We start from the raw sequence: 23,123 nt of genomic DNA on the forward strand, positions 1-23,123 counted from the left end.
AGTGTGAATCTTAAATTATTATTATTTCTTCCTGTCGCTTACACCCAAGGTGGGGGCAGGGGAAGAGGAGGGGAAGAGGAGAGGGGGGACTCGCCTCCCCCCCTAAGGCACTGAGTGGAGAAGCCGCAAGGGGGGAGGGGGGAGGTCACATTGTCCTCACTCTCTGGGGCTAGGCCCCAGGTCTCCCCAGCCCTGGGCTCCCCCATCACCTGAAATGCTAAGATGAGGCCCAGGGCCACCTGACCTCCCCCAACCCCAATATATTACATCATCACTTTTTAAATAGATACAGGGACTGGTCCCGCTACCCCCTCCCTGTGACACCCCCTCACTATTGGGGGTACCTGGGCAGCTGTGCAAATGGGCATGAGGGTGCATGGGAGGAAGGGAGAGCACCGGGCCCCTTAACCTGCCCCTTTTAAGGAGGGGGAGGGGCCGCCAGGCCAGGGAGGGGAAATAGTGCAAGGCAGAGCCCAGGCCGCAAGGGGGGGGGAGGGGGGGCAGCACCCAGCGAGGACGGGAGGGGGGGCAGTTGCCCCCACCCCCAGCAGAATTGGGTAGTTAAAAATCTGAAACTAGATTTCAACAAGACCAACAGAAGAGGCTATGTACAGAACCGGGGTGGATTCAATCCTAAGGGAAGAGCGAGGGGGCTGCCCTCCGAGACCCAGCAGGGCGGCCGGGCCGGCAGGGGTCTGGGAGCGGAACCCCTTCGGCGCTCTCCCGGCGGCGCGCCCGCGGGTCCCCGGAGCGGCCGCCAGGGGGCGCCCGCCCGCGCGCTCCGCAGGCCCGCAGCCCCTCACCCCGTGCCCGAGCCCGCGCCGCGCCAGCCCGGGGGCGGCGTGAGTCAGGGGCGGCCCGGCGGCGGCTCCGGCTCGCACCTGGGCGGGAGGAGGAGAGGAGGGCAGGAGCCACCCGGCCCGCCCTGCCCTCTGGCCCCGGGGAGGGAGCGGCGGGAACAAGACATTCCCTGCCCGGGGACGCGGGAGGGGAGGGCAGGGCCGGGGCGGAGAGCCGAGCGGAGCGGGCCCCTCCCGCTGCCCCCAGGGGCGGGCGAGCCACTCAGGCCACCCCGCCCCCTTCTCCTCCAGGACCCCGTGACTCAGCGCTCGGAGCCTGGCGGGGGGCGAGAGGCGGGGGGGGGGGGGGGCGCGCGAGGATGGCTCCTTCCTGCGGGGCCCAGTCCCCCAGGCTTTCCAGCTTCTACCTCACTTTCCCCCACCTACCCTTCCTTCGCCGCCCCCCTTTGCATAATTCACTGCCAGGAAAAGGGAACAGAAACCAGGAAGGAGGGGTCTCGGAAGGGAAGGGAGGGGCGGTCCTTCACCCCCTGACGCGGCCAAAACCCCTAGGGGCGTGGGGGCGGGGCAAGACTTTGGTCCCAAGCCCCCCACCCCCTGGAAACCCGCATAGCCGAAGAGGGACCCCACAAATCAGAAATACATTATTGCTTCTACTCCCCAGGAGCAGCTGGGGACAGGGACCCCACCTTTACAATAGAGCTGTAAATATAGACATACTATCCTGCATCACTCCTTGGGAGATCACCCCAGTCTGGGGAGCCTCTACCCCAAAACCTTCTCAGCTTGGAACTGGGATGAGGGTTCTGGGGGGCGCGGGGGAAGGGGCAGATCTCTGAAGCCGGGGAGGCCCAGAGCCCCGACCCGGCTCTGTCCGTCCCGCCCACTCCCACTGCTTGGCAGCGGCGGCCCGGCCTCGCGCTGCGCCAGCCCGGCCGCTCGGCCCTCTCTAAGAGGACTCCATGGCACCTTCGGCCTGCGGCGTACTGGGTGCCCCCTCCTCCTCCTCGTCATCAGGGGGCCCCAGGGCGGCGACCGGAGGGCCAGTAGGGGCTGACTGCTCCCAGAATCGGGCCAGAGAGAGGCGGAAGGTGTCCAAGTGGCCGTTGGAGAGGTCGAGGCCCGCGGGGGACGGGGCGGCGGCGGAGGGCGGTGGGTAGTGGGGTGGCGCGTCGTCCTTCCGGCGCCGCCGGGTGCGCACCTCCAGGCAGTTCTGGCCCTTGAGGTGGCGCTGCAGGTGGTCCTCCTTGGCGAAGGCCTTGTGGCACAGGTGGCACTCGTAGGGCCGGTCCCCCGTGTGCAGGTGCATGTGGTTCTTGAGGTCGTAGCTGTGCAGGAAGCGGGCTGGGCAGTGCGGGCACGAGTAAGGCCGCTCTCCGGTGTGCTTCCGCATGTGAATCTTCAGCTTGTCGTTCCTGGCCGGGCGGGGTGCAAGGGAGCGGGTTCAGGACAGGACCCTGGCTGGCTCCTCCGGGCCAGGTCCCTGGGGTCTCGTCCCTCTGGTCCCTCTGCCGCGGGCTGCCTCTTACCGCCCGGGACGCCCTTGCTGACTGCTCCCAGCCTAGGCCGGCGCGGCCTCCCTGCCTCCAACACCAAACCTGTCCTGCCCCAGACCCACCTGCTTTGACCTTCCTTCTCCCGGCCTCCCGGTTTTGTGCGGGTCACTCCGGTCACCCCCACACCTCCAGCCCTTCCAGGACCACCTGCTCCCCACCCGGGGTCTCCTAACTCCCCTCTCCACACCCCTCCCCACGGGTGCTCACCGGGTGAAGCGGACGCCGCAGACTTCGCAGGCGAAGGGCTTCTCACCCGTGTGGGTCCTCATGTGGCGGGGCAGCTTGCCTGCCCCGTGGATGATCTTGTGGCAGACGGGGCACTCCTGGGGCATCTGGGAGCGGCGTTTGCGCACCAGCTTGTCCTGGCCGTCCAGGCCGGGCGCGAGGGCGTCCTGGTGCAGCGAACTCAGGTAGGCCATCAGGTCAGGATCGATGGCGTCCTCGTCTGAGCCCAGCTCCTCTGGGGACAGCGGGGGCCCACCCCCCTGCGCCAGCCCGTAGGCGGTGGAGTACACGGGCTCCTCCTCTTCTTCCTCACCCTCATAGGCCTCGTAGGTCAGGGGCCCCTCGGGGGGTGAAGCAGTCCCGGCTGGAGGGCTGTAGCTGTCCCCCGGCCCGCTGCCCGCACTGCCACCCACCCTGGCCCCCTCCTCCTCCTCGTAGGTCACGGGTTGGCTGGGCACCGCGGGCACCTCGGGCACTAAGTGGTTCGCCCGGGCCCCCTTGGTCTGCAGGAACGCTTTCCGGGGCTTGCGGCTGCGGCGGGCCACGGGCCGAGGGGGCGGCGGGGGCGGGGGCGGGCGGGGCGCCTGCGGGGGGCTGTCTTCGCCATCGGGAACTCCTGCCGCCGTGGCCGTGGCCGTGGCGAAGGCCTCCAGGTACTGGCGGGCCCGCTCACAGTCGTCCTCGTCGGGGCTGGGGGCTTCCAGGCCGCTGCCCTGCAGAATCTCCATGCAGGCAGCGATGACACACGGGATCTCCAGCAGCCGGGCGGCCTGGAGCACGGCGGGCATGTTGGCGCTGCTGGTCGTCAGCGTGGCCGTGTAGGCGAACTCGAGCAGGGCGCCCAGGGCCTCCGGCCCCACGAAGTCCAGCTCGCACACGCCGGTGCCCGCCCCCCCGGCGGCCGGCCCGCCGCCCCCGGCCCCCGAGACGGCGCCACCACCGCCCTCGGTGAACAGCTTCTTGAAGTAGTGGCTGCAGGCGGCCAGCACGGCCCGGTGGGTGCGGTATTCGAGGCCCTGGGTCCGGATGGTGAGGTCGCAGAGGTGGCCCAGCTGGCGCTGTTCGTTGAGGCAGCTCAGGAGCTCGCTGCTGTGGTCTGGGAATGGGATTCCGATGAGGTCGTCCTCAGGGCTCCCCATCTTTTTCTGTAGGGTTGAGGAGAGGGAGAGGGTGAGAGCACTCGGCCCTGCGAGGGGGTCCGAGGAGGGAGCCGCGGGGTCGGCCCACGCTCGGCGCCGGATACTCTAAGTGTTTCTACCCACTCGGTCTTGTGCGAGCCCCGAGTCCCGACTAGCACCTTGTCTCCTCACAGACAGGGAACCCGACGCGCAGGCAGGTGAAGTGACTTTCCAAGGTACGTGCCGAACGGCGTTCAAAGCCAGGCCGTGGGCCCAAGTCCTGTTCCCAACTGCTGTGCACAGTCCTGCCTGCCTCTGGGTGCGCAGGAGCCCGGACTTGCCCACGGAACCTTCTCTAGAGGCCCGTCCGCTTCACCCGCCCCCCTCCCCATGCCTTTGGAGGAAGCACTGGGCTGGGGGACAGGACACATGGGGAGGCTCCGTAAAGTGGCCAAAGGATTCGGGGCTCAATCATCTGGGGAGTGGGGTGACAGTCTGTGACGGAGCCTCCCCACAGCCAGAGAGGCCAAGGACGGAGCCGAGACTCACGCTGGACCCAGGCGTGCTCCCGCCCGGCCACGACGTTAAATCAAGTCGCCCCCACGAAGGGCCTGGCGCGCTCACCAGGAGGCCTCCTGCACCTTCACCTTCCTCCTCCCCTCCCCCACCCACTAAAAGTTCATCTCCTCTTTTAGATTCCACCCCCCACCCCAGGCCAAAAGGGAAATACAGCTCCCAGCTCCCCCCCCCCCACATCCTCCCCTCCCCCAGGGGGCCAGGGAGCAGCCACCCTGTGCTGGGGTGTCGCTGGCTGGCTCGGGTGCTTCCTGCCCCGCACAGATAAGCATCGTCCCCGCCCCCTCCCCCACTGCCAATAGGCCAGGTTCCAGTCCCACCCCTCCCCACCTCGCTCCCGCCAGGCCACCACCTCTCCCCCCACACCGGGTGGTGGTGCCGCTGCTGGCCGGTCAGGAGAGCCCCCCTCTCCAGAGGACCATCCCCACCCCACCCCACTCCCGCCCCTGCGCTGCCCTCTCTGAGGCACAGAGATACGGCAGCCCCCCCAAGGGGGTGGAGGGCAGGGGGGTGGTAGAGTGGGTCTGGCCTGGAAGTGGGGTGTCTGCTGCCATCTTGCTCAGTGACTTGGGACAAGTCCCTTCTCTCTGTGCGTCAGCTTCCTCAGCTGTACAAGGAGTGGGTAGAAGGCCCAAGGACTCAGCCCTTTAGCCCTGACCTTTGGTGGGTCTGGAGCCACTGGAGACAGAGTCCGGGCCTGGAAAGAGCTGTGCTCCGGACGCAGCCAGGCTTGACTCTGTGGCTGACTAGCTCGGTGGCTTTCAACACAACATCTATAGTCTCTGAGCCTCCTTCCTGGTCGACAATACAGGATAATTCCTCCGGATTCCTAGGGCTGTGGTGGCGGCTGAGTGAGACCGTGTGCTGGCCTAGGGGCTGACACACACATTCTGGCCTTGGGAGGGAGAAGCAAGGCCTCACCCAGGGGCAGATTCCACTCTACAGATGGCCTCTGCTGGGAAACAGCTTGGGGACAGCTAGGTCTCTCTCCCTCAAGTCACCCCAAGGAGTCAGGTTACTACTAGCTACATGACCTTGGGTAAGTCACTTCCTTCCCCCACCCCAGGAGGCCCGTTTCCTCGTCCATAATATTGAAGTCCCCAGGGTGGGTCCCACGGACACTGGTCAGTGTCGCCTCCACCACTGCCAACGGCCGCTCAGCCCTGGCCACTGGGGGGAAAAGTTTCTTTCAGGGAGTTGGGGGAGTCAGGGGCCACAGATTTCCTCTTTAGAGCACAAGACCCGCATTGTCTCCGCCCGCCTCCAGGCCGGTCACCTGCATAGAAGCCTTAAGTGAGCCTCACCCATGTGTCTGTCTGTCTGTCTGTCTGTCTGTCTCTCTCTCTCTCTCTCGTAAGTTGCAAGTTGCGCCCAGATGCCCTCAGCGAGGCCCTTGCTCCCACCCTGGGTCCCTACATCCCTTCTCTCCCTGGGGGCAGCCCCAGACCCCTTTGGTTCTCCTGTCTGCACTTTACAAACTGAACGAGGGGCAAACAGCCCCAGAACTTAGGAACAGACAAAAACCGGGTGGGCGCCCTCCTGAGCCCAAGCGGATCCTGTCCCTCCTGAGGGGGACGGGTGGGGCTATCCTCGCTGTCCATTGGCCTGGAGCTGGGCACCCGCAGGCACGTGGCTCACCCCATCCCTCTCCCTCCTTCCCTCCCCACCCCACCCATTCCTGCCGCTTGCTAAGCCCGCCTCCTTTCTCCCACCCCAGGGCCGGTCTCCGAGGCAACCTGGTGTGGCAGGGCACTGATTGGCTGACCCTGCTGTCAGGTCACAGGCTCAGGCTGGTTCACCACGCAACTCACACAGGACTTGGGCAAGGGTGGGTGTTTAACCCCTTAGGCCCAACTCCAATGCCCTCGGCCACGCGGTGGCAACGCGGGAGGGGAGAGGCAGGGGACACACGTGGGAAGGGGAGGTGTCGGTAAGGTTCTCCAGCTCTGGGAGACTCCCCCGGCCCTCACCCAGGGCTCTGGCACCAATGCCAACTTAGGTGTCGCCTGGAGCTACCCTGGTGCCAACCAGGCCACGGGGGCACTCCTAGCCCCGTCATCGGGGGGCGGGGGTGGGGCACCGGTGCCAGGATGCCCACCCCACCTCGGGCACCCTTCCCACATCTGCATCCCAAAGGGCCCGGCCCCCTGACGCCCCGTGAGGGCGGCCCATCCCCACCCAGCCCGGCATGCCCCCTCTTGCTGAGGCCTTGTGGGCATGGGTGTGTGTGGAGGTTGGGGGGGGCGGCTGTGCCAGGGAACCAGGCGAGGTCTGTTTGGTCTGTTTGCCTGGTAGGGGGAAGAACCGGGGGCCCCGCCCCATCACTCCCCCTTTCCCGCCACCCCCCCAGGCTCCCCTCACTGTCAGGCCTGCTAGACCGGCCAAGCAGGTGGGCAGCTCTCTTGAAACTGGGCCCTGAGTCAAGCCTGCCCCATCTTTGGTGGGGGGGAAGACTTTGGGGTGAGAAAGGTAGAAGGGGGCAAAGGTAGGAGCCCCATCAGGTACCTCTCCGCACCCAGGGGCACCCGCCAGCGTGTGTGTCCGCCACCAAGAATCAAAAGATAGAGAGCAGTGGCCCTGCTAGGAAGGGAGGAGGCTGTAACTCCTTCCGGGTGCTGACCTCAGACGGTGTCCAGTGCGGTGCTGGGGGTGCCAGGGCCACCCCTGCCGGCTGGGGCCAGGCGAGGAGAGGGGATACGGCCCCATCGGTGGCCGATGAGTAAAGCTGGCCCCCCTTCCCCACAGCCTGCGGATTAGGGGAGTGAGGCTTAGTGTGGGGGGCAGCAGGCGGAACCGGGATTAGCGGCAGAGAAAATAGATATGGGGCCGAGACGTGGGCACACAGAACCCCCCCCCCCCACCACCACCACCAAAGGCTTCTCCAGGTGCAGCAGCTTGGGGTGAGGGAGGCTGAGACCTGGCCAGGACATCCCCCGGCCAGAGTGATGGAGGCCTGAGGCGCTTCTCAGTGCCCCCCCTCCTGTCTTGGCTGGCCGCCCCTCCCTCTTACTTCTCTCTCTTTTCTGCCCCCCCCCCCGCCCCCACCCCAACTCCAGCCTCAGGTTCTCTTCCTGTTTTTTTGGAGCTAAGTTTTGCACGCAGATAGGGCTTTGGCCTGTGGCTGGACCAGGGGGGGTGGGGAAGTAGGACAACGGGGCCAAAGTCCTCAGGGACCCAGGAGTCCCGGCTCCCCAGCCTCTCCTACACTTCCCGGGGCTGCTGGAACCCAGGGGCTGTGGCCATCTGGACCGCCCAGCTGGGAAGGCAGGCTAAGGGGCCAGGGAGTCCCCTGAGGGGCCGGTAAGGGCTCGGAAGGCAAGGCCCCCTGCCCCGGGGGTGCCCTGGGCGTGTACGGAGTCCCACCCCAGCCCCTCCAAGCGAGTGCGTGCCCTGCCCATCCCCCACACGCCGCTTCCCCCCTCCTAACCTCACCACCCCCAGCACTCACACTTCCTGGGGGCCAGGCGGGGAAGGGAGACCGCAAGCCACGAAGGGGGAAGGAGGCCAGGGGAGCTGGCTGCTTCCCGGTGCTGTGGGGGTTAAGCCTCTCCTCCCTCAAAATGCCCAATTCCCGGTGCTGTGACTCCTGGAAGGAAGGAGGCCTCCGTGCTCCCCTCCACCTTCACTTCCCTGACATCAGGGCACAGCCCTCGCCTGCCCCGCAGGGCACAGGCCAACCTGGGGGGTGTGAGGGGCGCAAGATGGCAGAGATGTGGCCTTCCTCCTTTACCTCTGGGGACCCCTGCTCATCAGCCACCCTGCGCTCCTGGACCCCCTCCTTGGCCTCTTCTTCCTGTCCCCTTGCTCACTGGCCTGCCTGTCCCCTGACCAAGACGACACGCATCCTTGCCGGCCCCCTGCCTCCACTCTAGGCATCCGTGTCCCTCAGGCCCCAGGAGCCACCCCAGCCTCTCCTGTCTCTGCTGCTTTGTCCCTCAGGTGTGGGCCCAGCCTGTCCCGCTGCCTCCACTCCCCTCTGCTCCGGGCAGCACCCCTTCCCCTCTCCCCAGGCTGGCGGGCAGAGAGGGGCCGCAGCATTCCATCAAGCAGCCAGGCCTGCCTTCCAAGGCCTGGTCTTGCCATGGGATGGCCACATCCAGGGCACCCAGGCCCCGCTTCTGGAAGAAGCACAGGATCGAAATTTGGGGGCCAGCTGGAGAGGATGGGTGGTGGGGTGGGGGTGCGGAGAGAGCGGATGTGGGGTGGGGTGGAGGGGGGGACAACCCAGGCCTCTGCCCGTCAGAGTTTCCAGCACTGGAGCTGCTGGGCTTTCCCCGGAGTGCCCACCCTGGGCCAGGCAACCTCGTACCTGGACAGACCCTGGCCATCAGGGTTCCCAGCAGGAGCTGCCCGGGCAGCACCGGCTCCCCTTAGGGCCCGAGGAGACGGCACAAGGTGCCAGGGTCTGCCCTGTGCCCACCCCCTCCCCCCAGCCTAGCGTCTCAGGCTGGGTAACCGAGCCGGCTGGTAACCCCACACCCGCCAAGCCAAGCCGCGGGCAGAAACCTGAGCCCCCCAGCCCCAGAGGACACCCCAGCCCGATCCCCGGAGCCCGGCTCTCTGCCAGCCTGTCCAACCTCCTGTCCTGGCCCAGCGATCCCTCGGCTCCCGTAGGCCCCTTCTGCTCCCCTGTCCTCCTGGGTCCCCTAAATGCTGAAGCTTCCCCACACACCAGCTCTTCAGACCCTCAGCTCCCCACACCTTCCCAGGGAAGTTTGGACACCCTCTTCCTAGCCTGTTTTTCAGTCCCTCTCTGACCCTTGGCCAATTCTAGGCCTCCAAGCCTCCCCTGGGGCCTGATCTCCCAAGCCAGAGAAGGGCCTACTCACCTGAACGCTGAGGGGCCTCTCCGGCAACTCCTCTTGGCCCCTGGGGGGAGCAGGTTGGGAGGGGTGGGGGAGGGCCGGGCTGGGGGGGGGGAGGTGGGGTGGCTGTTCCCCGCTCCAGCTCCCTCCTTCAAAGGGGCCGCCCACGACCTGGCCCAGCCCCTCCCCCCTACAGCCTTAACCCTCTGGGTGCTGCCCCCCCTCCCCCCCAGCTTGGAGGGAGGGGTTACCGGAGGGCTGGCAGCGTGGGAGAGGGCCTAAAGTCTCTGCCTGTGGTGCCCGAAGCCCCAGCTGTACCCACCCCCGCTCGTCCTCGCTCAGTCCCGAAAGGGGAAAAAGGTGAGCGTAGGCAAGGTAGGAGCCGGGACAGTCCAGGAGGACAGAGGTGAGGAGGAGCCACGGGAGAGGCTGCTGGAGGTGGGACCAGGAGAAGGAAGAAGGGAGGGGAGGGGACAGGAGGCGGCAGTGGCCCGGAGAGGGAGGAGGGGAACCCTGGACAGTCAGTGCCAGGGCTGACAGGTGCCCAGGTCCCAGCCCCTCAGGGCACGCGGTCCCAGAGGGGACCACGGGGAGGCCCTCCGGACTCCAGTGGTCCCCTCGGACCCCTGGGAGCTGGCCGAATTCTCCCCCCCGCCCCCCACTGCCCCTCCGCCTGCATGGGCCGGGGCCCTCAGGGGCTGGGCAAGGCGGCACCCCGCCCTCCCTGCGCCTCACCCCAAACCCACTCACATACCACAGCTCCTTGCCCGGGCGCCAGCCCCTGCCAACCAGGCCAGGGGGCAGCACTCATGCCAGCCCCCAATGGCCAGGGGGACCAGGGGGACGGGGCTGGCCTGAGGGGGCGGACAGATGGGGGGAGCTGAGGGCACCGAAAGAGGAAGGAGCCAGGAGGGGGCATCTGCTGGGAAGCGCCTAGCCCCACCCCTTGCGCAAGCTGCCACCCTGGCCGGTTGGGTGGGACCCGCCTGGGCCTGAGGGGCAACTCAGGAGGGCTGTGAGCCCAGAGATGGGTGGGCCACAAAGTTCCCCTCCAACTCCTAGGGTCTCTTATTCCTGGAACAAGGGGTACCCTAATGTTCCCTAGATGCGAGGCGATCCAGGCCCTCCCGGGGCTGGGAGGACCACAGAAATGCCCCCTAAAACACCCCTCCCCTTTCCCCCCAACAGCTGCTGGCTCAGTGCCGCTGGCCTGCTGCCCCTCACCAGCTCCCGGCCCGGCTGGCACCTACCCACCAGGATGCTGGCAGTCCTGCCCTCCTCTCCCTCCTACCCCCCTGCTCCCGGTGCCCCGTGCCAACTGTGGGCCTGGGGTGGGGGAGGGTCACCCCTGTGCCTTGGTGCCAGTCAGGCGGGTCCGGGCCCCTAGGTGCTACAGATAAGGCCCAAGACCCTGTTCTCGAGCCATCTCCTCAAGAGGCAGTGCACAAGTCAGGGCCTACACGAGAGCCCAGGAGACTGTGGACAGCCTAGTGAACACTCATTGAAAGCTCCATTCCCCAAAGTGGGTGCCGGCCTCCCAGCATTCCCTCTGCTTGAACATTTGCTTGGGCACCAAAGTCCCCACAATTCCTGAGAGCCTTGGTGCCCGCAGCCTGCAAGAGAGTGGGGTGGGGCTGCTCTCTGCCCTTTGATCCCCATAAAGGCAGGGAACCAGCCTAGAGGGCAGGGGGCAGGGAAGGGGCCCCTCCATTTTACCCCTGCCAGGGGCAGCAGGGCAGGGTGGGGGCACCTCTTGGGTGGGGCCTATGGTAAGAACGGTAGCCTGTCCCAGCAGAGGAGAGGGATGTTAATCATGGGTACGCGGTGTCATGTGGGCACAGGACGGTGAGGACGGGGCGGGGTGGGAGGTGCAGAGGGTACCCACCTTCCAATTCATGCCTGTCCTGGCTTTTACTCTCATCTTGCAACGTTTCCAGACTTAACCAAAGTGAGAGAGCAAAGAGGACTACAACTCCCAGTATGCACCACAATTGCTCTGCATGTGCCTTGGGAGTTGTAGTTCCCAAGAGAAGTCCTGCGTGCTCTTCCCCAGAGCCTTGCTGATGGGGACAGCAGAGGACTTGGTCAGAAGTCTCTAAGGGGACTGTGTTTGGAAGAGGTAAAAGGCTAGGAGGTCCATGGTGGGGCGAGAGGACCCCTTCTCCCAGGCGAAGGGGAGGAAAGGAGGAAGGAAGGAGGAGAGGATGTCTGTTGAAAGGGGCATATGGGTGGGGAGGAGTTGGGGGGGGGGTGGAAACAGGAAGGAAACTGAAGCCAGAGACATGAGGTCGAAAGCAAAGGCCTGACTCCGAAGCCTGGCAGGGACTGGGAAAGCATTTCCCCTGCCATTCTGGTGGCCTGGGGGCTCTAAGAGGAATTAGTGATGTCAACTGATAGCTGGCTGGTGTGCTTGTTGGGGTCACTGGCTCCATTTGCCTGCCACAAGCCCTCTTTTGCCTGGGGCGCTTTTCAACCTCTGGATCTGGTGCAGGTATCTGCTGGCTGGAGAAATCTGAAGGCTGACTTGGTTCTGGGATGATAGGAGGCGGAGGAAGAGGATGGGGGAGGTCAGGGCCAGGCCTGATGGGGAGTGCGCTGGGCGGAGGTACATGTGGGGTTAGGTCCAGGTGTGAGGTCAAGGAATCACGCTGGCAAATGAGGACGCTACCTTCCAGGACCAAGGCCATGGCAGCTGGGAGGCCTCGGCCAAGAGAGGGCTAAGTCGCCAAGGCTACCAGCCTCCGCCCACCCCAACCAAGGGATGCAGTGGAGAGGGCAGCCCTCTTCGCTTTCCCTGTGCAATTTGCTAAAGGTAGCTTTCCCTCTGGGCCAGGCAGCCTTGAACGTTAAAGGTGGCAACTCAGGGGCCAGATGTCAGCTGGGTGTCTTTCCTTAGTAGGGGGTGGAGGTCAGAAGTAGGCAGAGGCTCTGTTTTGAGGCCGCGTTCTCTGGGCTCCCCAAGGCTCCCAGATAGATGCTTACAGGCCCCAGCTAAGACTCTTGCCAAGACCTGAGTGTGGCTGGGGCGGGGGTGGGGGGGAGGTCTCCCTTGCCCCTCCAAAGCCCTTGATAGTGGACGACAGTCGCTCTAACCCCTTCCCCCCAGTCCCCCAGGCCCGCCTTGGCGCTTGGCCGCCTGTGTGTTGGCAGGACTAGGGGTGGGGGGGCAGCGAGGCAACTTCAAACTGTCCGGGCAAAACGTCAAGTTTACTCACGAGTTTACTCAGCAGAAGGAGGGGGAAGAGGCTAGAGCGACACACCCCATGCCAGGGTCCTAGCCATCTCCTCTCCCCACCTTCCTCCCCCACTCCACTCTTCTCTTCAGCCCTAGGCAGTAGGCATAGGCCCCAAGGCCTGGTGGCCAGAGAGCCTTCACTTTCAGAAGGTCAAGGAACCAAGCAGCCCGGAGGCAGGAAGCCCCGAAGCAGGTCCAGAGGCTCCGTCAGAGGGCAGTGCCCTGCCTGGAGCCCATTTACTACCCGGTCTTAGGGCCTTGGCCTTGACCAGAACTGGGTCTCTCAGCCACCAAGAAGGGGGCAGTACCAGGCCAGGCTTCCTCCATCCGGGCAGTCCCCCGGGCAGTGACTTCTGACCCCAAATGGCCAGTCCTAGGCTGCGCCTCAGGCAGCATGGTGCCATCTGGGCGGCCATAAGATCAGGGGCTGGTCTGCTCCGTCTTGGCTTGGAATGGGGGGCCAGCACCCTATCTGACCTACTTCCCTTTCCTCCCCACCTGCTTTCGTTCTCTGCTTCTCTCCCCCAGCCTTCACCGTCCCCACCCCAGAGGCGCTCCGCCCCCCCCCCCATGCCCGCTGGGCCCCCTCCCCCACCCTTCCCCAGGGTGCCAAGTGCAGGCACACAAAGGGCCTGATGGTGCATTGTTAGCCCAGCCCCCGCTGCCCGCCGCGCCCTCCCGGGGCGGGCACTAGGCCAAGGAGGAGCTGGGGGCCCTGGGTGCCAGGGGGCACCACGGGGAAGGAGCAAGAGGTCAACACCTGTCTCCCAGACACTGGGGTCCACAGTAGCCAGAGCTTCGTACTGATGAGAGTGCCTATCAGAGCAGGCCTCGCTCCCTGACACCTGAACCTAGCGGGCACTGCTCTCCTCCTTCCCCAGAGCCCCCTTCGGGTGGCAGTGACCGCTTTCTGACCCCTGTGTCAAGGCTGGGGGGCGGGTGTGGGACTCAAGGGAGGGGACAGCGTCTGGGGGTGCCGGCGGGCTGCACCATGCCTGCGGCAACTGTGTAACAGAGGCGCGCTGGGGGAGCTGGGGTCCCGGGGGCCGGGGACAGGAGGCACCGGCGGAGATTTCTTCTGGTTTCATCAGCTGCTCCAGGGGGAGCCCCCTGCTCTCCTCCCCAGCCACCAGTGACAGGGAGCACTCCCTGCCACCCAGACTCAGTCACAGCCATGTCCCTGTCCAGCCCTGCACCACACTCCTCGCACCCGCTCTCCCCTCCCAGCCTGGTGCCCACTCCATGCCGGGTCTGCCAGGCAGGTACAGGGGTGACCAAACCAGTCGGTGTGTGCCGGGGAGCAGGAGGCAACCCCGTAATCCTCCAGGCCTCACCCCCCTACACACTGCACCCTCAGGGAGCAGAGAGTTCCCATCCTGGTTTAACCCCTCACAGCTCAGCCTGGCTCCCCCTGGCCCTGACCAGCTGCCTCCCTCCGCCAGGAATAAGTTGGGGGAAGGGGGACTCTCTGCGCTGACTCACTCCCATTCCCGGCCCGCAGCTAGGGGTCTGCGAGGCGGTCGGGCGGGGGTCAATTCAAGAACGCCCTCCACCTGGCCCGGAAGCCAGGACAGCCTGCTGGTCTCCCCCTCTCCTCAGCACCCACTTCCGGTGTCCCAAACTAGGTCAGCGGCGCTCGTTTCCTGTGGGTCAGCTAGCACCCGCGCCTCTGCCCCTCCCCTGCTCCGGACCCGGGCTCCCTGCCCCCCCCCCCCAGGGCGCCCCGAGGTCTCACCACGTCTCAGCCGCCCTTTGATACGTGGGGGTTGTGCGGGGCGGGGGGCAGGGGACCCGCCCTCTCTCCAAACACCAGCAGGGCCGGGGCGCCTGGGCAGGCACGTGTCCGGGCACAACCCGCTGCCCACGCCGCCCCCCCACTCCCGCCCCCCCCCCCCCCGCTCTGGCCGGGACACGTCGCTCTCTTACTTGGGGTGGGGTGGGAGGAGAGAGCGAGAGCTGGGAATGGAAAGCGGCGCCCCCCACCCCTTTGAATGGCAGCCCTCTGTCAGCGGCGCTGCCAGTAGCTTCCACGACTACACAGTAGCGACCCCCACCCGGTGGAGGGGCAGGTGCGCGGGCGCCTCCCGGTCACCCACCCTCGCTGTCGGGTTCTAGGGGCCTGGGCCGGCTTGGGAAGGGTGGCGGCGGGAGCGGCGCCTGGAGGAAGGGACGGGGGCCCAATCGGTGTCGCCGGGACGTTGCGGCCGAGCCCCGCCGCGGGAGAGGGAGCGCGGCTCCGGAGGCGCAGGAAACCGAATAGTCCAGCCGGTAACTTTCCCCCCAGCCGCGGCTCCTCCTGCGCTACCCCCGCCCCCCGAGCAACTGGCCCGGGTCCAGCCCACCGCGCCAGGGGGCGCGGGGGGGGGGGGGCGCCGTGTCCTAGTTAGAGTCCGTCAGCCTTTCCATTCCCTCAGCCCGCGCGGCTCGGGGGTCTCCCCTCGAGTCACCGGGAACACTGGGGGAGCGCTCGGCGCCGCCTCACCCTCTCTCCATCCCGGAGCCGCCAGTCTGCCTGATCCCAGAAGTGCGGAGAAAGTTTCTGGGGACCCTCCGCCCACCTTTTCTCTCAGTTAAAATCAGTTCCAAAGCGTCGGGGTGCCGGGAAGGCGCAGGGAAGGGGAGTGGTGGGAGTCTGGTCTGCATGCGTGTGCGTGGGGGGGTCCCACTTCCAGGACAGACGAAGGACACTGCAGTAGTCTCGCGTCTGGGGGACCCCGAGCCGGCGACAAAAATGGGGTACACTCACCTCTCTGCCTTCGGGTCCGCGGGCCGGAACTGCTGAAGCACCGGGTGTGGAGAGAAGCGCGTCCCCCGCCGGGCCCGGGGGCTTGGGGCCCTGCGCCGGTCCTGGTCAGAAGGCCGCGGTCAGTCGCTCGCCGCTCTCTGCTGGGGGGCTCCTCCTCCGCAGTCCTCGGCCTCCTCCTGCCGCCCGCCCCCCCCTCGGCCGCCGAGAACCGTACATTCACCTGGCTCCCACCCGCCCCCCCCCTCTGGGCCCGCCTCACCTGTCCTGCTGTCTCACCTGTCCTCCCGCTGGCTTTCCCCCCATCCCTCCCCTCCCTCCCCCCGCCCCCTGCCACCCCCCAAACTCCCCCCCCCAACCCTTAGCAACACCCTCTGTCACTTCCTGGTTTTTCACCCGCCCCCCCCAGGGCCCCCTCCCTCCGCCCAATAAGGATATAAACTTCAACCCCTTGGTCCAGCCCGTCCCCGAAGGGCGCAGATGGGTCCCTCCCTCCCTTTTCGCTCCCTTCCTCCAAGCTTTTACTTCGCTCTCCGAGCCTTGCCCACCCTCCTCTTTTTCCCTCCTTCTTTCCTTCGGTCTCTCTCTCCCTCCACCTGCCGCGATCCCTCTCCCCCTCCCTCTCCCGCTTTCTCCTCTAGCCCCTATCTCTCCCAGTCCACCTTAACTCGAGCTCCGCCCCCGACCCCCATCCAGCCCTCCGCCGCTGCTCCGCCCCACCCCCTGCACTCCACCGCCCAGTCCGCCCATTGGCCTGGGCTCCCGCCCATCTCAAGTGGGTCCCGCCTTGCGTTCCGCCGGGGAGGGGGCGGAGTCGAGGGGGCCGGCCTGAAACCTGGAGGAGGGAAAGGGGGAGGGGGCAGTGTCCGCAGTGGCCCGGGAACCGAGCGCCCCCATCGAGGGCTCTCACAGTCCGTGAGGGGCTCTTGTGCGGTCACCTCCTCGGGAGGGAAGGGTAGGAGAGGTTAGAGACAGGCTAGGTGGGGGTGAGGCGGGGACTTCCAGGACTGAAGGAGGGGGTCCCGAGAGGGGCTATAATCAGGTCAGTGCCCCGGGAGGTAGGGGGAGGGGAGCCACCAGGCCACCAGCTTCAGCTCCTACGCCCCACCCCGCCTCCGAGGGAGCGGGGGAGTGGAGGCTGCGGGCACCCTGCCTCCCTCCCCACGCGTGACGGCGCCCCGCGGGGAGGGAGCGGCGCCCTGGGCAAGCGGCCTCTGCGCTCCAGCCGGTGCCCGCTGCGGCCTTGGCATTGTCAGAGGGGAGGGGCCGGGGCCGCGGCGGCGGGGGGGGGGGGGGGGGCGGCGCGCTCTCGCTCCTGCACCCCGCCTCCATCCCGCCTGCTCCCTAAGTGGAGAAACTGAGTCTCTGCGAAGGAGGGACCCTCTCGACAGGGACTCGCTCGGAGACCCAGGTGGCGAGGGGAGCCTGGGTGTTTCAGGATGTGTATGTGGATTCGGGGGGGGGGGGGGACAGAATGCGTACTTCAGCGCCCCCACAATTGAGGAAGGTGGCCGGTGGGGACGCTTCCAGCTGGGCCTGCAGCGCTGCGTCCCCCAGAGAGCCCCTCCCACTAGTGTAAAACGGAATCCAGTCCGGCCACGGGAGCCGGGTTCCGCTCCCCGCGGCCGGCCGGGCCGAACCGGGTCGGACTCGCCGCCTCCGCCCCAACCCCCACGCAGGGGGCCTCCCTCCCTTTCCAGCAGGTGGCTCCGCGGGGCACCAGCTCAACCTGTTGGACCACAATGGGCGGTGCCAGGGGGGCCCTGGCCCTCACCCGGGCTGACCCGGGATCCCCGCGCAGGGGGAGGGGCGGAGTCCGGGTCCCGCCCTCCCTCCTCTCCGGCCGTGACTCAGCCTCGGGGCCGCTGCCCTGCGCCCCAGCCAGGGGCGGAAAGTGTGAGGCGCCCCTGAGGGCCCAGGCCAAACCAAACAGCCCCCCACCTCAGACATTATCTCACTGGAGAATTAGGGGGGCTATAGGAAGGAGGGGGTGGCAGCAGGCTTGGGGCGCTCCCGCTCGCTCGATCCGCTCCGGGTTTTCCTATCCGCCCCGTCCCCCTTGGGCCCCGAGGCGGGTCACTGCTCCGGGTTTTCTTCTCGGCCCCGCCGGACAGATTCTAGTCGGTGAGTGCCCCGGAGTCGGTGGGGTCCAGGCAGGGTTTTTCCCTCCCTTCTCCAGCCGTCGGGGTCGCGCCAGACTGGGGAAGAGCCGCGCCTGGGGCTGGGGGCAGGACGGCAGGGCCAGAAGGACACGTGAAACGGAAGGGGGCTGCATGGCCCCGGGGAAGAAGGGCAGGAAAGCGGTTCTGGGAGGGCAGAGCCTGGGCCTCCAGAGGCAGTAGAAGGGCGGGCGCCCTGGCACCAGCCCTTAGGTACAAAGAGACGAGAGGCGCCCAGTGCCTCGGGCCCGCCCCGTCCCCCAACTCTGGGGGTCGCCTCCGGAGCCTTGCTGGACCCAGCCTGAATCTGTGGACACCCGGAATGCCATTCTCCAGTCTCGACAGCCCCGGAACCTCCTGTTTGTTCCTCAGTGACCCTCCCCACCCCCCAACCACCACCACGTTTCTCTTCTGGTCCATACAGCTTCCTTCCTGGCTCAGAAGTCGGAGGGGGGAACCCCGACTTGAAATTCCCGCCTCCCCTCTAACTCCTGGCCCTCACCGCGCCAAACCACTGAGATGCGGCAGCCGAGAAACGCTGACTGCAGACTGGGGGCTGCTCCCCTCCCACGAAACTCCCGGCTGGGTCCGGGGCCCCGCTGCCACCCCCGCCCCGCCGCCCGCGCCGGACTGGCACCGGGAACCCGAGGGCAGGTGTGCGGCCTGCAGGGGACCTCCTGGAGAGACGGGGGCCGGGGCGGGGGGCGGGGGCATCCCAGATCCGCACGTACAGACTTAAATCTCAGGCGACCAGCTAGACCTTAGTTGAGAGGAGAAAGTGGCAGGAGTTAATCCCTCCTCGGGAGGACTGTGTACCTGGGGCTGGGGACAGCGATTCTGAGTGACAGCCAGGTGCCCGGACTGGCTGGGCCACGTGCGCTCCGGGGCAGCTGCGGGAGAGTTAGATGCTTGCCGCGCGTGGAGGGAGAGGGCTTCTGGCGGAAGAAAGGCACGGCTCTGTGTGGGCGGGGTCCTGAATGAGTGGGTCTGGGGGCCTGTTTTGGAAGGGGGAGGGCTGAGCTGGAAGCGGAGCGACAGCCTGCGCTGGGCGCCCACCTCTTCCCCGCCCTCCCTCCCTTCCCCGGGCTGCCCCCGCTTCCCTCGAAAAACCCGCCGCCCAGGAAACCGCTGGGGGCGCACAGACCGCAGCCCCCCCGCCCGCCGCCCCCCGGCGCCCCCACCGCGACCGCCCAACCCACCTGAAGGGGCCGTGGCTGCCAGGGTTGCCCCCTCCCGCCGACTCCCCCCACACCTGCGGGCGCACTATTTATAACTCGGCGCCTATTCCGGGCCTCTGGGCGGGAGCCGGCTGCGCCTCAGCGCTAATCGTCTCCGGGATCTCTGCGCCCCCCAGGGCCGGGGGGGATAAATTTAGCCTCAGGAAGCTCGGGGAACATTTTCCAAAACTCCACGTCCCGCAGAAGGCGAAACAGAACCCCTCTGCCCTCAGCCTCCCTCCCGCCAACCGGCAGGCGGCGCAGGTGTCTCGGCTGCTCGTACCCAGCTGGGATCGAGGGGTGGGTGGCGGCCGAGAAGCTGGCACAGGTGAAGGACGGAAGGTCCTGGGGGCGGCGGCCAGAGGGGCGGGAGGACGGCCGGAAGAACGGCCAAAGGCCGGAGTAAAAAGTCTCGGCTGGCAGTGACTGAGAAAGGGGTTGGGGACTTCTGCCTTTCGAAGGGGAAATAACTCCTGTGCAAACGAGATGCAAGTAGGGACTCCGGGAAGATCGGGGAGATGGTGGTGGCCTTGGGGGTCCACGCTCCGGCGTGGGGGCAGCGACTGCCACACCCCTCTTCCCAAGCGCTTCTGAGCGTTGCTGCGAGAACTCAGGACCCCACCGAGATCTTTACTATAATAGCCAGATGAGTGCGGGCGGCTCCTCCGACCACTTCGCCAGGACCCCTCTCCTCCACCTGCCTCTCGCACACCATGGAGGGTCTTCTATCGACGTGATCGGCTAGGAATCCTGGGTAGAATCCTTCTAGTGCTGCAGCATCTGGGGGTCGCTTCCAGCTATGCCGAGGCTTCTTCTCGGTTTTACCCCGCCCCTTCCCCTTCCCCTTGTGGCCACCAGAGGGCCCCGGGGCGCCCAGGGGCAAATGAGCTAGCTCTTCCCCAGCCCTCGTATTCTTGGCACTCAGCTCCCCTCTTCCGCCATCTTCCGCCCTCCAATGAGCCCCGAGCGGAGTCTGGACCCTCCAAACGTGAGCTTATCCCAGCTGGGAAGAGGACGTTGCAGGGAAGCGGCCGCATCTTTTTCCCTTGGAGAGCACTGGGGAGGTGTAGGCCGGAACCGGGTCCTGGCCTGTGTGGTCTAGGTGAAAAAGACGTATCTGGGACCCCCAAAGGAGCAGGCGGAGCAAGAGGAAGGCCGGCTGAGAGTGGAGGTGTGGGGGGGAGGTGGAGTGGGTGCAGAATGGGAGCGGGAGTCCTCCCCACACCTTTGCACGCTTGGCCCCGCCCCCAGGCCACCAGGCCACCACCCGAAGTGCACTATCAGAAGAGGAAGTCTGGCTGGCCCAGAGGAGCCCCGAATATGAGACGAGAAAATCGGGGTTCGCCAGCTGACTACCGCACTGCGGTGTACAGTGGGTCACATCACCTCTCTTGGCCTGTTTCTTTCAAGCTAACCTGGGATAGTTGCCCTTGTCCAGCCTACTTTTCAAGCGGGCTTGTGTAAGTGTCCAACACTGTAGTGTGGCAAGGGTTCTCAGAACGGCATACACGGTTTTTCTTATCCTCCCCGCTCGTTGCCCCATACTTTCCACTCTCAGGGCTCTCTTGAGGGCCGACACTCCTCTTGGGCCACCCGCAGTCTCTCCTCTTCTCTCTCCGTCAACTTCCTGGGCCCTGCCTTCCGACACCTACCGCTTCCCTGGTGGCCTTCGCCAGATATCCCCTCAGCTGTCGAGGGCGCTTGTGCTCAGAACTCTGACTCTAGGATCCAGCCCGAGGCCCTGTCCCTGCTCAGTGGCTCAGTGGGAGTGGGGTCTGAGAAAGGAAAGGGAGAGGGGCGCCTGGGAGGCTCAATCAGTTAAATGTCCCAATTCGGCTCAGGTCATGACCTCAGGGTTCATGAGTTGGACCCCGTGGCGGGGGGGGGGGGGGTGCTCTGCGCTGACAGCTCGGAGTCTGGATTCTGTTTCCGATTCTTTGTCTCCCTCTCTGTCTGCCCCTCCCCTGCTCACACTCTATCTCTCTAAAAGTAAATAAACATGAAAAACAGTTTTTTCCCCTCCTAAATATAAAAGTCAAACATGCTGGGGACGCCAGCATGGCTCAGTGGATTAAGCGTCCGACTTGGGTTCAGGTCCTGATCTCACAAATCACGAGTTCGATATCCGCCTGGGGCTCTGTGCTGACAGCTCTGAGCCTGGAGCCTGCTTTGGATTCTGTGTCTCCTTCTCCCTCTTTGCCCCTCCCCTGCTCATGCTCTCTCTCTATCTCAAAAATAAGTAAACAAACAAACAAAAAAAATTAGAAAAGAAAAAGAAAGAAAAAAAGGAAAAGGGAGGCAGAAGGCCAGAGCTCGAGTCAGGGACGGGCCGACCAAGCAGGGGTGCAGGCTGTGAGGGGAGGCAGGAGCCCCACACTTGTGTGGAAAGGTGAATTCTGTGTCCTCCACCGCTAACCTCTCTCTGGTTGGATTCAAGCTCTTACCTCTTCCCACTGCTGTGTCCTGGGGTGAGGTGGGCTCTGAAGGGACCCGGCCAGAAGGCTGACCTACCTGCATTTTGTGCAGGCCTGAAGGTCGCCAAGCTACCTGGATAAAGACTACCTTGAGCGGGAGTACTATGGAGAACCACGCTGCCGCAGGAAAGAGGGAGCAGGCTCCGTGTGTGCCCCCTGCGGAGTCCCTGCCTCGTCGGAGGGGAAAAACCAGGGGGCAGCGCCGTGTGGAGACCATGTTAGCAACTCCGAGAATTCCTCCGGGCTCAGGGTGCCTGGCTGGCTCAGTCCGCAGAGTGCATGATTCTCGGTCTCGGGGTTGTGAGTTCGAGCCCCATGTTGGGGCCAGATATTACTGAAAAATAGAAAAACTCTTTAAAAAAAAAAAAAAAAAAAGGAATGTGTATGCGCGCAGGCCAGCCCTTCTCTCCACTGCTCTTGCTATTAAGCCTGCCCTGAGCCACTGGCACGTCACGACCTGCCTCACACCCACCCCAGCTCATAGCCCGCATCTTCTAATCACAGCTATGTTCCCATTGTTTTGTTTACATTTTATTTCCTGTCTCTGCCCACTGGAACGGAAGCTCCGTGAGTCCTGGGGCCTGTTTTGCTCACCGCGGTGGTGCCGGGAGCACAGGGATTGGCACACAGCGGGTGCTCCCTAACATTTGTTGCACGAACGAGGGAAGAGGAGGGCGAGGCGCGTGCAGCACTCCCTCCCGAATGCCCTCCCAGGGGCTGCTGAATCTGAGCCACCCCAGCGGGGAGAGTGGTCGTGGGGGGGGGGGGTCACTTCTCACCAGAACTGCTTACTCTAGGTATGGGTCACCTTTACCAAGAGAGACAAAACACACCCAGAGGAAAAGGAGTTCACTAACAAGTCTGGGAAAAGCTGGTCCCTGGGGTGAGGAGAGAGTCCCACACACCGTCTCCAGGCTTGTGCCCCAGGACGGAAGGGAGGGGGCAACAACTGGCCCCAAGAGGCTCTGCGGTTGTGGGGGGCTGAGTGGGCGTGTCGGGAAGTGTGAGCAAGACGGTGTCAGTGGCTGACGCGTGGCCACTGCTGGGCGTGATTCAGCGGCAGCGTGTGTTTCGGCTGCCGAGGGGAAGAGAGGGAGCGGTGCTCATTCTGGCTGTTTGTGCTTGTGCACGGTGACAAGCCTGAGGAACCTGCGCGGCCACCCGGGTGCCTTTCTCTTCCAGCCTCATGTGTGACCAGGGGGAGCGGGGCCCGACTTCCCGTGGGCTTGGGGCTAGCAAGGGCCCAGGGCTTCTCCCAAGATCCTCAAGGCAGGGAGCTGGCCAGGCCACGTCTTCTATTTGAGTTCCTGGCTTAAGGCGCGGGACCCCACCCAAGCCGGACCCCTCCCTACCCACCGGTTGGGAGGAACCTGGGCTTTCCACCCTCCACCCTCCCCAACCAGTGAGTCGGAAAACCTGGTTTTCGGTGTGGGTTGTATCCAGGACAACCTCCTTCCCTCCCTTCTTTAAAAATGATTTTTTTGTAATGTTTATTTTTAGAGAGAGAGAGAGAGAGAGAGAGAGAGAGGCAGAGTGTGAGTGGGGGAGGGGCAGCAGAATCCAAAGCCAGCTCCCAGCTGTTAGCACAGAGCCTGCCGAGGGTCTCGCACCCATGAACCGCAAGATCATGACCTGAGTCGGACGCTCAACCGACCAGGCCGCCCCGGCGCCCATCTCCTTCCCTCCCTGGTCTGAACGCTGGCTCTGGCTCCAAGACCCTTTCAGTGCTGAATTGTTTGGAGTCCCTTTTAGACATTTAGCACGTTTGGCCTCAAGGCCTATTTATTTTATATAGAACATCTATATCCTTATTTTTTGTTTACATCTTATTTCCTGCCTCTGCCCAGCAGAACGTAAGCTCTGTGAGTACAGGGGCCTGTTTTGTTCACTGATGTGTTCGGAGCACCAGGATTGGCACACAGCAGATGGTATATGTATATACATACATACATATATATATATATATATACATATACATTTATGCACACACATGCACGCACACACAGTTTAGTGATCCTTAGCCCACTCCTGGCACTGAGTACAGGAAAATCAACCATCTGGGCCAGTGGGCTCACGGTGCGGGTCCCGCGGCAGTCTTATCCGGGTCCCGGCCAGCAGCCAGGCAGCTCCCGTGCACCTGCACCGGAGGTCCAGCAGAGGTGGGGGCGGGAACGGAGGCTGGCACATGGCACAAACTCGAAGCAGGGTCCATACT

General features: G+C 65.1%; 2 protein-coding genes across 12 annotated transcripts; one reads left to right on the forward strand and one right to left on the reverse strand.

Annotated features, from left to right (window-relative positions):
- Window positions 1-2: 2 nt before the first annotated feature.
- On the reverse strand, window positions 3-15,382 carry ZBTB7B (zinc finger and BTB domain containing 7B). Of its 6 annotated transcripts, XM_058702057.1 has the most exons (4): window positions 15,321-15,382; window positions 15,062-15,162; window positions 2,564-3,726; window positions 3-2,215 (listed from the first exon to the last, which is right to left on the reverse strand). In XM_058702057.1, exons 3-4 carry the CDS (start codon window positions 3,718-3,720, stop codon window positions 1,750-1,752), a joined length of 1,623 nt encoding a protein of 540 aa, XP_058558040.1. In that variant the 5' UTR covers window positions 3,721-3,726; window positions 15,062-15,162; window positions 15,321-15,382; the 3' UTR covers window positions 3-1,749. The 6 variants fall into 6 exon arrangements, with proteins under 6 accessions (XP_058558040.1, XP_058558039.1, XP_058558038.1 ...); XM_058702056.1 differs by lacking the exon at window positions 15,321-15,382 and having other exon boundaries at window positions 15,062-15,286; XM_058702055.1 differs by lacking the exons at window positions 15,062-15,162; window positions 15,321-15,382 and adding an exon at window positions 9,835-10,171.
- LOC131496472 (atrophin-1-like) lies at window positions 9,338-23,121 on the forward strand. Of its 6 annotated transcripts, none has more exons than XR_009254494.1 (2): window positions 9,338-9,440; window positions 20,961-23,121. XR_009254494.1 is itself a non-coding variant. In XM_058702062.1 (2 exons), the coding sequence occupies exons 1-2, from the start codon at window positions 13,558-13,560 to the stop codon at window positions 21,244-21,246; spliced, it is 1,113 nt and encodes a 370-aa protein (XP_058558045.1). In that variant the 5' UTR covers window positions 13,320-13,557; the 3' UTR covers window positions 21,247-23,121. The 6 variants fall into 6 exon arrangements, 1 of the variants encoding a protein (XP_058558045.1); XR_009254493.1 differs by having other exon boundaries at window positions 9,381-9,486; XM_058702062.1 differs by lacking the exon at window positions 9,338-9,440 and adding an exon at window positions 13,320-14,384.
- Window positions 23,122-23,123: the final 2 nt, after the last annotated feature.

Source organism: Neofelis nebulosa, chromosome 15 (genome assembly GCF_028018385.1).
Source record: "Neofelis nebulosa isolate mNeoNeb1 chromosome 15, mNeoNeb1.pri, whole genome shotgun sequence".
Lineage (NCBI taxonomy): Eukaryota > Metazoa > Chordata > Mammalia > Carnivora > Felidae > Neofelis > Neofelis nebulosa.